The sequence below is a fragment of the Coregonus lavaretus genome (genome assembly GCF_964263955.1).
Source record: "Coregonus lavaretus genome assembly, chromosome: 23".
Lineage (NCBI taxonomy): Eukaryota > Metazoa > Chordata > Actinopteri > Salmoniformes > Salmonidae > Coregonus > Coregonus lavaretus.
In genome coordinates this window covers 40,366,225-40,381,959 of record NC_140010.1, presented here as the reverse complement: position 1 = coordinate 40,381,959, position 15,735 = coordinate 40,366,225, and the positions used below count along the sequence as shown (strand labels likewise).

The 15,735-nt window shown below is 45.9% G+C and overlaps 1 protein-coding gene across 1 annotated transcript in view; it reads left to right on the top strand.

Moving 5' to 3' along the window:
- Positions 1-2,626: 2,626 nt before the first annotated feature.
- The window catches only part of LOC311150840 (activated CDC42 kinase 1-like), an 83,526-nt gene continuing 70,417 nt past the window's right edge, over positions 2,627-15,735 (top strand). The window contains exon 1 of the mRNA XM_084188388.1: positions 2,627-4,503. Coding sequence (XP_084044514.1) covers positions 4,315-4,503 — 189 coding nt within the window. The 5' untranslated portion in view covers positions 2,627-4,314. The remainder of the gene's footprint in view (positions 4,504-15,735) is intronic.

The window sequence follows — 15,735 nt, the reverse complement described above, 5'->3', positions numbered from 1 at the left end:
TTACCTCATTAGATATTAATGCTTGTTGTAGATAAGGGCCCTGACCCCATCACTCATCAGGGTGTCATGATCACTGTGGTTGTATGTGTGCCAAGAACAGAGGGTTATGTAGATGTTGTGTCAGGGACCCACGCTACCAACTTTGATAGTAGGCCAAAGTAGGCCTAATATAGTACATTTACATTTACATTTTAGTCATTTAGCAGACGCTCTTATCCAGAGCGACTTACAGGAGCAATTAGGGTTAAGTGCCTTGCTCAAGGGCACATTTACGTCATTTAGCAGACGCTCTTATCCAGAGCGACTACAAATTGGTGCATTCACCCTATAGCCAGTGGGATAACCACTTTACAATTATACTTTTTTTTTTTGGGGGGGGGGGGGGGGGGGTAGAAGGATTACTTTATCCTATCCCAGGTGTTCCTTAAAGAGGTGGGGTTTCAAATGTCTCCGGAAGGTGGTGAGTGACTCCGCTGACCTGGCGTCGTGAGGGAGCTTGTTCCACCATTGGGGTGCCAGAGCAGCGAACAGCTTTGACTGGGCTGAGCGGGAACTATGCTTCCGCAGAGGAAGGGGAGCCAGTATCGATGTTGTACAGTATTCTTCGTCAAGTACAACTTCCAGTAAATATGACCGTATGTTGACATTTAATTGTTGTGCAATGGTATTGAAGTGATTCTGAGGGTGTGCTTTTTTTTCTTTCAGGCAGTTTCCTGAAATAGACTCCCTGTGTGTGTGTGTGTGGTTTCCCATGGACGGGGATGTGCGAGACCATGTGACCCGCTGACCTCTCCGCACAATCCCACAGCGACATAATGGACTCTTAGCCAGGGCTGCACCTCGCCACGGACCGGGGCCTGCCGCCAACCAGTCCGTGGGTGACCTCTGACCTTCCTACCCCCCTCCCCGTACACCCTACTGTCCCTGAGGGTAGGCTCATCCCCAGAGAGAGATAGAGGGTCTACAGACAGACGGAGGGACAACTTCTACTCTCGGTCTTCAGCATCCAAACACCTAGCAGGTAAGACTTTGGATGTGTGTACAGTAAGAACGCTTGGTGCAAATGTTTGTTAGTTAGGGTGTGTGTGTCAAATGTAGTCATAATCTAGAGTCTGGGCTAAGGTTTCTTGGCCTGCAAATTCAGATAAAGTAAAGGGAACGAGGCAAAGTTTCCCATTGAGATTCACCCTCGCTGTCAAAGCCGCGTTCGTCCCATTTCCAGTCCAAATGCTTATTATGTCCAAGGCATCTCAACAATGCAGACAGGAAATGAAATCAGGCTTGCTTGGTGGAGGGAATGTGCAAGCGAGATCCTGAGTCACGGTGCTGTTTTGAATGGAGGGTATTTATTCACTTTAACAGGGTTAGCTAAGGAGGACATTTTCGCATTCTGTCATTCGGGGTCACACAGGTTGTCCAGTGTTCTACGACTGAGACAGACTGGAGCTATTTTTTTTTTTTACATGTTGGTGGTGTTTTGGCTTTTTTGGATTCGTAGCAGTAAGACCAAAACAAAGTTGCGCGCACACACATTGCACTTTGTACTGTGTGTACACAACCACCCAACCACATACTCCTACACACGCTCACAGACAGAGCGATGTTGATTGGTTGGCCATTTCCTGCGAAAACAGGCATGTGCCCACGCAAAAGCGAAAGCATATCTGAGAGCTGCATTTTTTTTCTCTCCGGCTGAAATGTTGAGTTGAATTGAGTTGATGAGGTAAGAGTCAGCCTGTCAGGCCCTGCTTGGCTACACAAGAGCTCCTCTGTTCCTTCCTCCCACGCAGACGAGATACAGGCCATGCACCCAAACAGGTGTCTGCTGCTCACTGTTGCTGTTTAAAGAGGACTGACTGAGCACCATAGGAGGTGTGTGCAGGAAATTAGTGAATGCTCCCTCAGCAGCTATTATAATTATAATAATAATAATAATATGCCATTTAGCAGACGCTTTTATCCAAAGCGACTTACAGTCATGCGTGTATACATTTTTATTTTTGTGTATGGGTAGTCCCGGGGATCGAACCCACTACCTTGGCGTTACAAGCGCCGTGCTCTACCAGCTGAGCTACAGAGGACTACTATTATCGCCTTTTCTCTGCTAGACCAACAGCCTTTGGGTAAATAGGTCTATAATGGGAGCATCGTAACAAAGAGAAGGGTAGAGCGAGTAATGTAGATACTGTGTGTCTGTACATACAGTATGTCATTGTAGCCCTTCACTCTCAATGGATACAGAATCACACTACATTGAGAGTACTATTGTGTGTGTGTGTGTGCTATAGAGACGTCTGTGGACGCATGGGTGTAGCCTACTCAAGATGACCAACTGCCCAGCCAGCAGAAGAGGCCAGTGCACTGAGGTGTACTGTGCCTTGAATGTGGCTGGGGACAGATGAGTCTCCATCACCACTGGGCCTATTTTTTTTTTTCCTCTAGAAAGAGGCCAGACGGAGAGAGTGAGAGGGACTGTATAGTGAGACTCTGGAGAGGTAATAGAGAGAAGGGGGGGGGGCTGAGGGGCCCTGACTGATGACAGAGAGGTAAAAAGGAAAGAGCCCTTGCGGGTGGTGTTATTTTAATCCTGCACTTACATCTGGGTGTGACGTGCAAGGCTCCGTGCTCTACCAACTCTCTGCTCTCTCTCCCACATAAGCACACACACAGGTATCACCTTACCACAGTGAAGGACATGCGGTGTGCCTATTCCGGATATATGTCAGGCGTGTCTTTAACGTGTCCGGCAACATGTTGAAATGGCCCTTTAACGGGGCAGGTCGTTACATTCTCCAGTTATAGGTGGTGGTGCTGTCTCATTTTCAATATTCCTCCTCCCCTATGGACTGTATGTGTTTGTCGTGCATTGGTTTCATTTTCAACTCAATGTTTTTTTGGAATAAAATACTGTTAAGGATAATAGCCCACTTGTTTTTCAGTACAGTGTGTGGGTCCCAGTGGAGTGGTGTTCTTAAAGGGACAACTTACACGTATTCAGATGTTTGTGTGCGTCAGTGCTATCGCACTGCTGTTACGAGCTCAGAGAATGCGCTCGTGAATCACGGCAATCGGAAACATATCAAGGACGTGCTGGAGATGGGGCGTCTGATAAGCGTACGTACGACTCACTCACTTAGCTTGTCTGTGTTACTAGGAGTCCTAGTAACACAGACAGACAGCCCTGTAGGAGGTGGGAGACGACTGCATTCATCTCAATCTCGTGTAATCTATTGTTTCTCTCCTCTCTAAGATGCCCCTTATTTCTCTCTTTCTATGATTCTCTTTCTCTTTCGCTCTCTCTCCATGTGTTGCCACATCTAGTGTCGTTTCATCTTTCCATCTCACAATCTCCCGGTCTTGGGTACATTTCTTGCTTTGGCGCACCTCTCTTTGAAAATTTCTATATTCATTATTTTCTTTCCCCCCAAATCACATCTGGTTATCTTCTCTTATCTCGTCCTTTTTATTCTTTCACTCAGGAAAACACCGGAAGATGTTACACATTGACCAGATTGGCAGCGTAGTCTAGACCACTCACAGCAGGCGTGATTCAATGCAATCTCTGACAGAGCACATCAAAAACACGCACACACATACGCCACACTTGCATGCTTACGCCTACGCGTGTCCACGTACCCAACACATAACCAACCTATCATGAAAAATAGTGTGCCACTGTGCCTGTTTTCAGTTCATCCCATATGAGCACTGTGCACATCAGGAGTATGTGGGTGGACAGCAGAGTTGAGAGATGGAAAATGGACACGCTAGTTTGCAGTCGAATGATGCCTCGATTCTCTTTAAATAGAACAAATGCCTCAGGAAAGGTCTACAGACAGGGAACTATTAACGTGCAAAGAACTTCAACGAGGCACTCGGGTAAATGTTTGTGCCTTTCTGGTGCTGGTTGTTGATAGTCCAAAATGGCTTCCTTTCCTAGTCTCCCGTCCTTCATCCAACTCAGCAGCACATATCTGAAATAGATCAACAAGTAAAAGAAGGCTATACAGTGCATTCGGAAAGTATTCAGACCCCTTGACTTTTTCCACATTTTGTTACGTTACAGCCTTATTCTAAAATGGATTAAATAGTTTTTCCCCCTCATCAATCTACACATAATACCCCATAATGACAAAGCAAAACCATAAAAAAAAAAAATGTTTTAGCAAATGTATCAAAAATGTAACTGTTCAGAGCCTTTACTCAGTACTTTGTTGAAGCACCATTGGCAGCGATTACAGCCTCGAGTCTTCTTGGGTATGACGCTACAAGCTTGGCACACCTCACACTTCTCTGCTGCGGTACGGTGGCAGCATGTCCCTCCAGAGTGCTATGTCGGTGCGTTTTAACAGCACAGGGACCCAGCTCCTAACCCTGCATCGCAGGCTACCCCCAGTCCTCTATGAGCTACACTCCCGCCTACCCAGCTTCCAGTTCGACAACCAGGGCTACTTCAACTCCTGTACCATGAAGAGCTGCTGCTTCGCTGGAGACAAGGACCAGGTGAGATAGACCCTGTTGTGCGTGAAAAGCCCAGGAGGGTGGCAGTTTCTGAGATTTGGCTTGGCACCTAAAACCCTCGCAGACTTTTGCAGGTGCACGGTTGGGAGCGTCCTGTCGGGCTGTATCACCGCCTGATACGGCAACTGCACCACCCTCTGGAGAGCCCTGTGGTTGCGGGCGGTGCAGTTGCCGTGTCGGGCGTTGATGCGGCCCGACGGGGTGCTCTCAGTTGTGCATCTGTAGAAGTTTGTGGGGGTTTTAGGTGCCAAGCCAAATTTCTTTAGCCTCCTGAGTATGAAAATGTATGCACTCACTAACTGTAAGTCGCTCTGGATAAGAGCGTCTGCTAAATGACTAAAATGTAAATGTATTTGGGGAGTTTCTCCCATTCTTCTCTGCAGATCGTCTCAAGCTATGTCAGGTTGGATGGGGAGTGTCGCTCAACAGCTATTTTCAGGTCTCTCCAGAGATGTTCGATCGGGTTCAAGTCCGGGCTCTAGCTGGGCCAATCAAGGACATTGAGACTTGTCCCGAAGCCACTCCTGCGTTGTCTTGGCTGTGTGCTTAGGGTCATTGTCCTGTTGGAAGGTGAACTTTGACCCAGTCTGAGGTCCTGAGCGCTCTGGAGCAGGTTTTCATTGAGGATCTCTCTGTACTTTGCTCCGTTCATCTTCCCCTCGATCCTAACTAATCTCCAACATCAAAAACATCCCCACAGCATGATGCTGCCACCACCATGCTTCACCTTAGGGATGGTGCCAGGTTTCCTCCAGACGTGACGCTTGGCATTCAGGCCAAGGAGTTCAATCTTGGTTTCATCAGACCAGAGAATCTTGTTTCTCATGGTCTGAGAGTCCTTTAGGTGCCTTTTGGCAAACTCCAAGCGGGCTATCATGTGCCTTTTACTGAGGAGTTGCTTCCGTCTGGCCACTCTACCATAAAGGCCTGATTGATGGAGTGCTGCAGAGATGGTTGTCCTTCTGGAAAGTTCTCCCATCTCCACAGAGGAACACTGGAGCTCTGTCAGAGTGACCATCTGGTTCTTGGTCACCTCCCTGACCAAGGCCCTTCTCCCCCAATTGCTCAGTTTGGACGGGCGGCCAGCTCTAGGAAGAGTCTTGGTAGTTCCAAACTTCTTCCATTTAAGAATGATGGAGGCCGCTGTGTTCTTGGGGACCTTCAATGCTGCAGACATTTTTTGGTACCCTTCCCCAGATCTGTGCCTCGACACAATCCTGTCTCGGAGCTCTACGGACAATTCCTTCGACCTCATGGCTTGGTTTTTGGTCTGACATGCACTGTCAACTGTGGGACCTTATATAGACAGTTGTGTGCCTTTCCAAATAATGTCTAATCAATTTAATTTACCACAGGTTGAATCCAAGTTGTACAGACATCTTAAGGATGGTCAATGGAAACAGGATGCAGCTGAGCTCAATTTAGAGTCTCATAGCAAAGGGTCTGAATACTTATGTAAATAAGGTGTATATATACTACCATTCAAAAGTTTGGGGTCACTTAGAAATGTCCTTGTTTTCCATGAAAACATACATGAAATTAGTTTGAATAGGAAATATAGCAAAATGCATAGGAAATGTAGTCATTGACAAGGTTAGAAATAATGTTTTTTAAAATATAAATAATAATTGTGTCCTTCAAACTTTGCTTTCGTCAAATAATCCTCCATTTGCAGCAATTACAGCATTGCAGACCTTTGGCATTCTAGTTGTCAATTTGTTGAGGTAATCTGAAGAGATTTCACCCCATGCTTCTTGAAGCACCTCCCCACAAGTTGGATTGGCTTGATGGGCACTTCTTACCATACGGTCAAGCTCAATAGGGTTGAGATCCGGTGACTGTGCTGGCCACGCCATTATAGACAGAATACCAGCTGACTGCTTCTTCCCTAAATAGTTATTGCATAGTTTGGAGCTGTGCTTTGGGTCTTTGTCCTGTTGTAGGAGGAAATTGGCTCCAATCAAGCGCCGTCCACAGGGTATGGCATGGCGTTGCAAAATGGAGTGATAGCCTTCCATCTTCAAGATCCCTTTTACCCTATACAAATCTCCCACTGTACCACCACCAAAGCACCCCCAGACCATCACATTGCCTCCACCATGCTTGACAGATGGCATCAAGCACTCCTCCTGCATCTTTTCATTTGGTCTATGTCTCACAAATGTTTTTCTTTGTGATCCGAACACCTCAAACTTCGAGTTGTCTGTCCCTAACACTTTTTTCCAATCTTCCTCTGTCCAGTGTCTTTTGCCCATCTTAATATTTTTTCTTTTTATTGGCCAGTCTGAGAGATGGCTCTTTGCAACTCTGCCTAGAAGGTCAGCATCCCGGAGTCGCCTCTTCACTGTTGACGTTGATGCTGGTGTTTGGCTGGTACTATTTAATGAAGCTGCCAGTTGAGGACCTGTGAGGTGTCTGTTTCTCAAACTAGATACTCTAATGTATTTGTCCTCTTGCTCAGATGTGCACCGGGGCCTCCCACTCCTTTTTCTATTCTGGTTAGAGCCAGTTTGCACTGTTCTGTGAAGGGAGTAGTACACAGCGTTGTACGAGATCTTCAGTTTCTTGACAATTTCTCGCATGGAATAGCCTTAATTTCTCAGAACAAGAATATACTGACGAGTTTCAGAAGAAAGTTATTTGTTTCTGGCCATTTTGATCCTGTAATCGAACCCACAATTGATGATGCTCCAGATACTCAACTAGTCTCAAGAAGGCCAGTTTTATTGCTTCTTTAATCAGCACAACAGTTTTCAGCTATGCTAACATAATTGCAAAAGGGTTTTCTAATGATTAATTAGCCTTTTAAAATGATAAACTTGGTTTAGCAAACACAACGTGCCATTGGAACACAGGACTGATGGTGGCTGATAATGGGCCTCTGTACACCTATGTAGATATTCCATTAAAAATCAGCCGTTTCCAGCTACAATGGCCATTTAGAACATTAACAATGTCTACACTGTGTTTCTGATCAATTTGATGTTATTTAAATGGACAAAACAATTTTTTCTAAGTGACCTCAAACTTTTGAACGGTAGTGTGTATATGTATGTATGTATGTATGTATGTATGTATGTATGTATGTATGTATGTATGTATGTATGTATGTAATTTTATTTTATTTTTTATATAAAATGTGCAAAGATTTCTCAACCTGTTTTCGCTTTGTTATTATGGGTGTGTAGATTGAGGGAAAAAAATTATGTAATCAATTTTAGAATAAGGCTGTAATGTAACAAAGTGGAAAAAGTCATGGGGTCTGAATACTTTCTGAATGCACTGTATATACTGTACTGCTTAGTGCCTACACCCACTAACTGCCTCATTTTACCTACTGCAGTGGAGAGTGAACACCTACAAGCCGTATAGTCACTTGTGTAGACCTGAAAGGTTTCCATAGGTGTAAGCAGAAAAATGGCGAAATTGTCACCTAGCCTTTCTGAGGGCAAGGTGGAGCCATTGCCATATTGCTTATCCTTTTAGATCTACATGACGTGACAAGGAGTAATTGCCAGGGGTCGATGTCATTTTTGCATTACTGGTTTGACCCATTTGACTTGGTGAGGTGACTAATTGAAGATGTGCAGATGTTTAGGCCAACTATCCAGTTGAGAGCCATGACGATCAATGGTTTTCCTTTGCTGCTGCAAGGTCGTACTCCGGCCATACCCACACCCCACAGTACACCTGAGCCTAGAGCACTTTGGGGCTGCTTTTACAGTGGGGTTAATGCGTACACGACACCCCTCCATCAGGATGGACACGCCAATGCCAAGGGCACCAGAACAGTAAGCACTCAAACGGTAGCCCTTTTGCTAAACTGATGAAGATGGCAATGGAAGATAGTCTCTTATTCTCTAGGTTGATTAAGGTAGCGTAGCGATGATATGCATTGTTTATATAAACTTTTTATTTGACCAGGAAGTTCTGAGATAATCATCTGTTTCGCAAATGTTGTGATGCCATTCTCTCAAACCTACACTCTTGGGTTGCGTTTCTGACGGTGCAACGCATAGAACGTTGCAGACAGAAATGCCATGAATAGAGCTGACATGATTCCTTACTCTACGTGTCAGTGAGGACTGTTTTCTACATAATATCTATATATCTGAAAACTCCACAACGTCGTACTCTACTGAACGTTGCCCTCTTTCAAACCATGTTCTAATTAGAAGAGGTGGTAATGCTTTAACGTACTGTGAATCTAGAGCATTATTACTCACTTACCTCCATCAGCCTCAGGTCATAGAGTGCATGAGTCTGAGAGAATACAGCCCTAATCCACATCAACATTTACATTTAAGTCATTTAGCAGACGCTCTTATCCAGAGCGACTTACAAATTGGTGCATTCAACTTAGGATAGCCAGTGGGACAACCACCGAGGGGGGAGGGGGGAGGGGGGGGGGTGTAGAAGGATTACTGTTATACTATTCCAGATATTCCTTAAAGAGGTAGGGTTTCAAGTGTCTCCGGAAGGTGGTCAGTGACTCCGCTGTCCTGGCGTCGTGGGGGAGCTTGTTCCACCATTGGGGTGCCAGAGCAGCGAATAGCTTTGACTGGGCTGAGCGGGAACTGTGCTTCCGTAGAGGTAGGGGGGCTAGCAGGCCAGAGGTGGATGAACGTAGTGCCCTCGTTTGGGTGTAGGGTCTGATCAGAGCCTGAAGGTAAGGAGGTGCCGTTCCCCTTACAGCTCCGTAGGCAAGCACCATGGTTTTGTAGTAGATGCAAGTTTCAACTAGAAGGCAGTGGAGTGTGCCGAGGAGCGGGGTGACATGAGAGAACTTGGGGAGGTTGAACACCAGACGGGCTGCAGCGTTCTGGATAAGTTGTAGGGGTTTAATGGCACAGGCAGGGAGCCCAGCCAACAGCGAGTTGCAATAATCCAGACGGGAGATGACAAGTGCCTGGATTAGGACCTGTGCCGCTTTCTGTGTAAGGTAGGGTCGTACTCTGCGAATGTTGTAGAGCATGAACCTGCAGGATCGGGTCACCGCTTTGATGTTAGTGGAGAACGACAGGGTGTTGTCCAGGGTCACGCCAAGGTTCTTTGCATTCTGGGAGGAGGACACAATGGAGTTGTCAACCGTGATGGCGAGATCATGGAGCGGGCAGTCCTTCCCCGGGAGGAAGAGCAGCTCCGTCTTGCCGAGGTTCAGCTTGAGGTGGTGATCCGACATCCACACTGATATGTCTGCCAGACATGCAGAGATGCGATTCGGCACCTGCTTATCAGAAGGGGGAAAGGAGAAAATTAATTGTGTGTTGTCTGCGTAGCAATGATAGGAGAGACCATGTGAGGATATGACAGAGCCAAGTGACTTGGTGTATAGAGAGAATAGGAGAGGGCCTAGAACTGAGCCCTGGGGGACACCAGTGGTGAGAGCACGTGGTGCGGAGACAGATTCTCGCCACGCCACCTGGTAAGAGCGACCTGTCAGGTAGGACACAATCCAAGAGTGAGCAGCACCGGAGATGCCCAACTCGGAGAGGGTGGAGAGGAGGATCTGATGGTTCACAGTATCAAAGGCAGCAGATAGGTCTAGAAGGATAAGAGCAGAGGAGAGAGAGTTAGCTTTAGCAGTGCGGAGAGCCTCCGTGACACAGAGAAGAGCAGTCTCAGTTGAATGACCAGTCTTGAAACCTGACTGGTTTGGATCAAGAAGGTCATTCTGAGAGAGATAGCAGGAGAGTTGGCTAGAGACGCCACGCTCAAGAGTTTTGGAGAGAAAATAATGAAGGGATACTGGTCTGTAGTTGTTGACATCGGAGGGATCGAGTGTAGGTTTTTTGAGGAGGGGTGTAACTCTCGCTCTCTTGAAGACAGAAGGGACATAGCCAGCGGTCAAGGATGAGTTGATGAGCGAGGTGAGGTAAGGGAGAAGGTCTCCGGAAATGGTCTGGAGAAGAGAGGAGGGGATAGGGTCAAGCGGGCAGGTTGTTGGGCGGCCGGCCATCACAAGTCGCAAGATTTCATCTGGAGAGAGGGGAGAAAGAAGTCAGCATAGGGTAGGGCAGCGTGAGCAGGACCAGCGGTGTCATTTGACTTAATAAATGAGGATCGGATGTCGTCAACCTTCTTTTCAAAATGGTTGACAAAGTCATCTACAGAGAGGGAGGGGGAGGAGGAGGATTCAGCAGGGAGGAGAAGGTGGCAAAGAGCTTCCTAGGGTTAGAGGCAGAGGCTTGACATTTAGAGTGGTAGAAAGTGGCTTTAGCAGCAGAAACAGAGGAAGAAAATGTAGAGAGGAGGGAGTGAAAAGATGAGAGGTCCGCAGGGAGTCTAGTTTTCCTCCATTTCCGCTCGGCTGCCCGGAGCCCTGTTCTGTGAGCTCGCAATGAGTCGTCAAGCCACGGAGCAGGAGGCGAGGACCGAGCCGGCCGGGAGGATAGGGGACATAGAGAGTCAAAAGATGCAGACAGGAAGGAGAGGAGGGTTGAGGAGGCAGAATCAGGAGATCGGAGGGAGAAGGATTTAGCAGAGGGAAGAGATGATAGGATGGAAGAGGAGAGAGTAGCGGGAGAGGGAGAGCGAAGGTTGCGACGGCACATTACCATCTGAGTAGGGGCAGAGTGAGTAGTGTTGGAGGAGAGCGAGAGAGAAAAGGATTCAAAGTAGTGGTCGGAGACTTGGAGGGGTTGCAGTGAGGCATCAAGCTCATTGATGAACTCTCCAAGGGAACCTGTTAAGCTTGAATGGGCTAGTGACTGTGACAGCATGGAATTCAAATGAGGACATATACTGATGGGTCAGGGGGAAAAGAGAGAATATCCACTTGGGAGAGATGAGGATTCCTGTGCCACCGCTGCGCTGACCAGATGCTCTCGGGGTATGCGAGAACACATGATCAGACGAGGAAAGAGCAGTAGGAGTAGCAGTGTTTTCTGTGGTAATCCATGTTTCCGTCAGTGCCAAGAAGTCGAGGGACTGGAGGGTAGCATAGGCTGAGATGAACTCTGCCTTGTTGGCCGCAGAACGGCAGTTCCAGAGGCTGCCGGAGACCTGGAACTCCACGTGGGTCGTGCGCGCAGGGACCACCAGAATAGAGTGGCAGTAGCCACTTGGTGTGAAGTGTTTGTATGGCCTGTGCAGAGAGGAGAGAACAGGGATAGACAGACACATAGTTGACAGGCTACAGAAAAGGCTACAATAATGCAAAAGAGATCGGAATAAAATGAACTAAACATCTGGGGAAGCGAGAGAGCGGGGCCTCCCTCACTTACCTTTCACTGAAACACTCAAATATAACTCTCCCAACTTCCACTTTAGAAATTATAATTGTTGTAAACTACAGCGGTTCAATGTTTTCTAGGAATAGACTAACTAACAGTATTCTTCCGTGAAAACCGCCCAGGGCACCGTATCCTATGACTCCATAGCTAACTAGCATGCTAGCATCCAATAACACACGGTTTATCACCAATACTTGGTTACAACAAAGTACCAAGTGTGTGTTAACACACTAAACAGATCATTCGTGTCCGTGTCTAGTTCCTTTCATAACGCATAAATAATTAAACGTTGGCTAGCTAGCACAAAGTCAGTCATGCTAGCTACACAAGTGGACTACACATCTCGAATCCACCACCTCCACCTGCATACATGTCTAAAAGGAAAAAGCAATTTTTTCCCCCTCTAGCATTATTGTTATTCAATGTTTAAAATAGACAAGTCTCACGTGACTGTGTGTCCTACTGAATTCATGCCATAGTCTGGGATGGCCTCCCCTTGCCACACTCTACCCTCTTGTGGCAAGTAGCGGAAGTGGCTGCCCATATTGACGTTAACGTAGGTTATTTGTTGTTGACGTGACAGTGACAGTGATGGTATGATAAGGGGTGGGAGGGAGGAGATGAGCTGGAGGGACAGTGGTGGCAGCAGAATAAGCCACACAAATGGGTCAGGTTGAAGCTCAAGCTGTGCGTGATGTTGTGTGTGCACGTGCAGCAGTTTTCAGCTGCTGGAGAAACTGAATCCATGATATTTGCTCAGGTAATCATGCCAATCTCTGGGGGATTTTTGGGCCTCTATCTTTGTCATTTTCATGTAATAGCCTATGGAACAAAACAAGTCCCAACTCAGTCAAAGCTATTTTTAGTGTAATTCCTTCTGCGGAAAGTGTTACTGCTCAACAAGTGAATGAAATAGAATTTGCCTCACTTTTATATAAAAGTTAAAAGCCCCCTCCCAGCGCCACTATTTCGACGTAATTTACTGTCCTAGAGATGAAATGCACGTTTAGGTTCCACGGTCAAAGAATGACGAAGGCTACTTAAACATATTAATTAATTGGGTAAGTGGGCTTTCCACATGGAGTTGATGAACATCAACAAATAGTGCACTGACCGCTGTCAGTGTAGCTAGCTATCTTGCTAACCTTCTCTTTTGAATACAGTGTAGTTAAAAAATAAAATTAAAACTACACCGTATTCAATAGATTAGCCAGCTGGCTCTATGGCTGTTTCTGGAGCTGGATTTGTCATAAGCATTGATTTAGGGAAACTTCGCCACAGATGAAACCACTGGCCTATCTTTGACTTCGCCATCTATTGTTATCTCAAGTTTTTGCATTTTCCATAAATTGCAGATGCGAATCTGCTATCGTAATGGTTAGAAAAAATAAGAGGAAGCCCCGGTAATATGGATAACTATTTGGCTGCGGTCAGCCCGTGCTCATGGTTCTCACAGGAGAAGTTAAATTATAGGCTATAATGACTTTGTTCATGATCATGCATGGTGCAAATGACATGTAACCATACGTTTCTTGAATTTTCTTGTTGACTCCAATGCTTCCCACAGTTGTGTCAAGTTGCCTGGATGTCCTTTGGGTGGTGGACCATTCTTAATAAACACGTGAAACTGTTGAGCGTGAACAACCCAGGAGCGTTGCAGTTCTTGACAGAAACCGGTGCGCCTGGCACCTACTACCATACCCCTTTCAAAGGCACTTAAATATTTTTGTCTTGCTCATTTAACCCTCTGAATAGCACACATGCACAATCCATGTCTCAATTGTGTCGAGGCTTAAGAATCCTTTAACCTGTCTCCTCCCCTTCATCTACACTGATTTGAAGTGGATTTATAAAGTGACATCAATAAGGGATCATAGCTTTCACCTGGATTCCCATAGTCAGACTATGTCATGGAAAGAGCAGGTGTCCTTAATGTTTTGTACACTCAGTGTATATATTTTTAATACAGACTAGCTAAAAAATAAGTGAACATTTACAAATTACCCCCAAAAAATAGAAAGTGGAAGTGCAAAAACATATGTTTGCACTCCCTATTTTAATTTGCTCCATTGCTCAGGGGGCCAAGTGGACATAAGGCAGTTTGGCTCATCTCAGTCACGAAGAGTAATGACGGCTGTTTCTGATTTAATAAACAAAGCCATGCTGGTGGGTTGTAACATTCAAATAAAACCCTGAAACTAAACTAAAATAATTTGGATGTCATATCATAGGAAAAGACTGCATTCACACGAATTTACATGAAGTGGGCAATTCGGATTTGTCACTTCAAGCCCAAATATATCATACTTTGACTAAAATAATAACTTATTTACTTAAATCGCTGAGCAACATCATGGGTGAGCTCTGGCCATCGTCTTTCAGCTCGAAAAACTGGATTTCTACTGGTGTGGCCGTTAAAAGAAACTCAATGCAGCTGTGTCTGTCAACATTCTATTTCGTTTCATACAAACAGGCCTACTAGCCTATTAACATTTTAGTTATTTTTGATAATATTGTTTAAATGCTGCATGGGATGTCGATGACAGACCAGAGAACTGAGGCAATGATTATTTGGAAGCAACAGTTTTTGGGGTTGGGGTTATGACCTGACTCTGAACCCTTCCTTCTTTCCCGCCTCACTAAGCTCCTTGCTCTGTACAGGGATAGGCCACACAGCTGGCTGGCAGCTTGTAGTGGCTTTTGTCATGACTGGGCCATACCTCAGAATGTGACCTTGAGTCCCACCTGGGCCCTGGCCTCCCGCCCTCTCCTGTCCCCCTAATCCTCTCACTGCTCCCCTCACATCCACCCAGAGCCCTGGAAAGCCCTCTAAACACCACTTGTCGCCCCACTTTCCTAGAAAGGTTCTATTGAGCGAGGATTAGGCCTATATGGTACGGCGTTGCCGGTTGCTCGCATATCACACATGCACACACTGACTCTCATAAACATGCATTTGTATCTCCTGAGGATTTTCTCACCGTCATCATGCCCAAGCCCATCCTCCTTTTGTTGCAAAGCAGAAAAGCTTTTCTAGGAAAAGGAATGATGAAAGGGCTTTGTGTTCCTGTGTGGATCTGGATCTGGTGACTCCCCCGCCCTGTCCAGCCAAGTGCTGCGTTCAGTATGACACAGGCAGCTCTCGATGAAACCCAGTAGCCCTCAGAGGGGAAATGAGGGAGGAACCACAGCTCACAGAACTCTTCTGCACTGATGACTGGGCCAGGTTGTTTGTACCATCACTGCACTGCGGGTATTTTTCCCCTATGACCTCTGCTGGTTGCACTTACCTGTAGGTTTCTAACCTAACCTCTGCTTTGTGTTTTAACAAGTTCTGGTTAGGGCCTTAGAATGCTACAATAATAGAAGCACACTGATAACATTGAACAATTACTTGAAAGCTAGTAGAAAGAAAAGGGAAGTGCTTCTAGGATACAAAATCGTAACTCTTTGTAGCAAAATTCTTGCAATTTTGTATACTTTTTTTGGTCAGGGTTTTAATTTAACCAGGGAATGCTTTGAAATAGTCGATCTGCTCAGTACAGTTACAACAGTGGTCACTAACCTTTTCTGAGTCAAGATTACTTTCTGAGTCAAAATGCAAGCCGAGATCTAACGCTCAGATAAAAAAAAAAAAAAAACATTACTTAAAAAACGAAAGCCTATGCAACATTAACCAATTAAAAACAGTTCTGTAGCAATGAGGTTTTTGGAGTAGGCTATAGGCCCAGTACATTATCACTGCATATTGGCTATGCTTGAATTGCCCTGCCAAGGTTATTCTTCTCAGACCATTTGGAAATTATATAACAAATATTGTAGGTATATGATCACACTGGTAATAGATAATTTGTTGCATTACTTGTGAGGCACAGCTAAGTGAGCATAATAATTAGCTTTTTTGATGGCCTGCATCTGATGGTCAGTCTCTGAGGGGAGGGAGGGAGCAGCGGTGAGGCTGCCTCTGACCGTCCCTCCG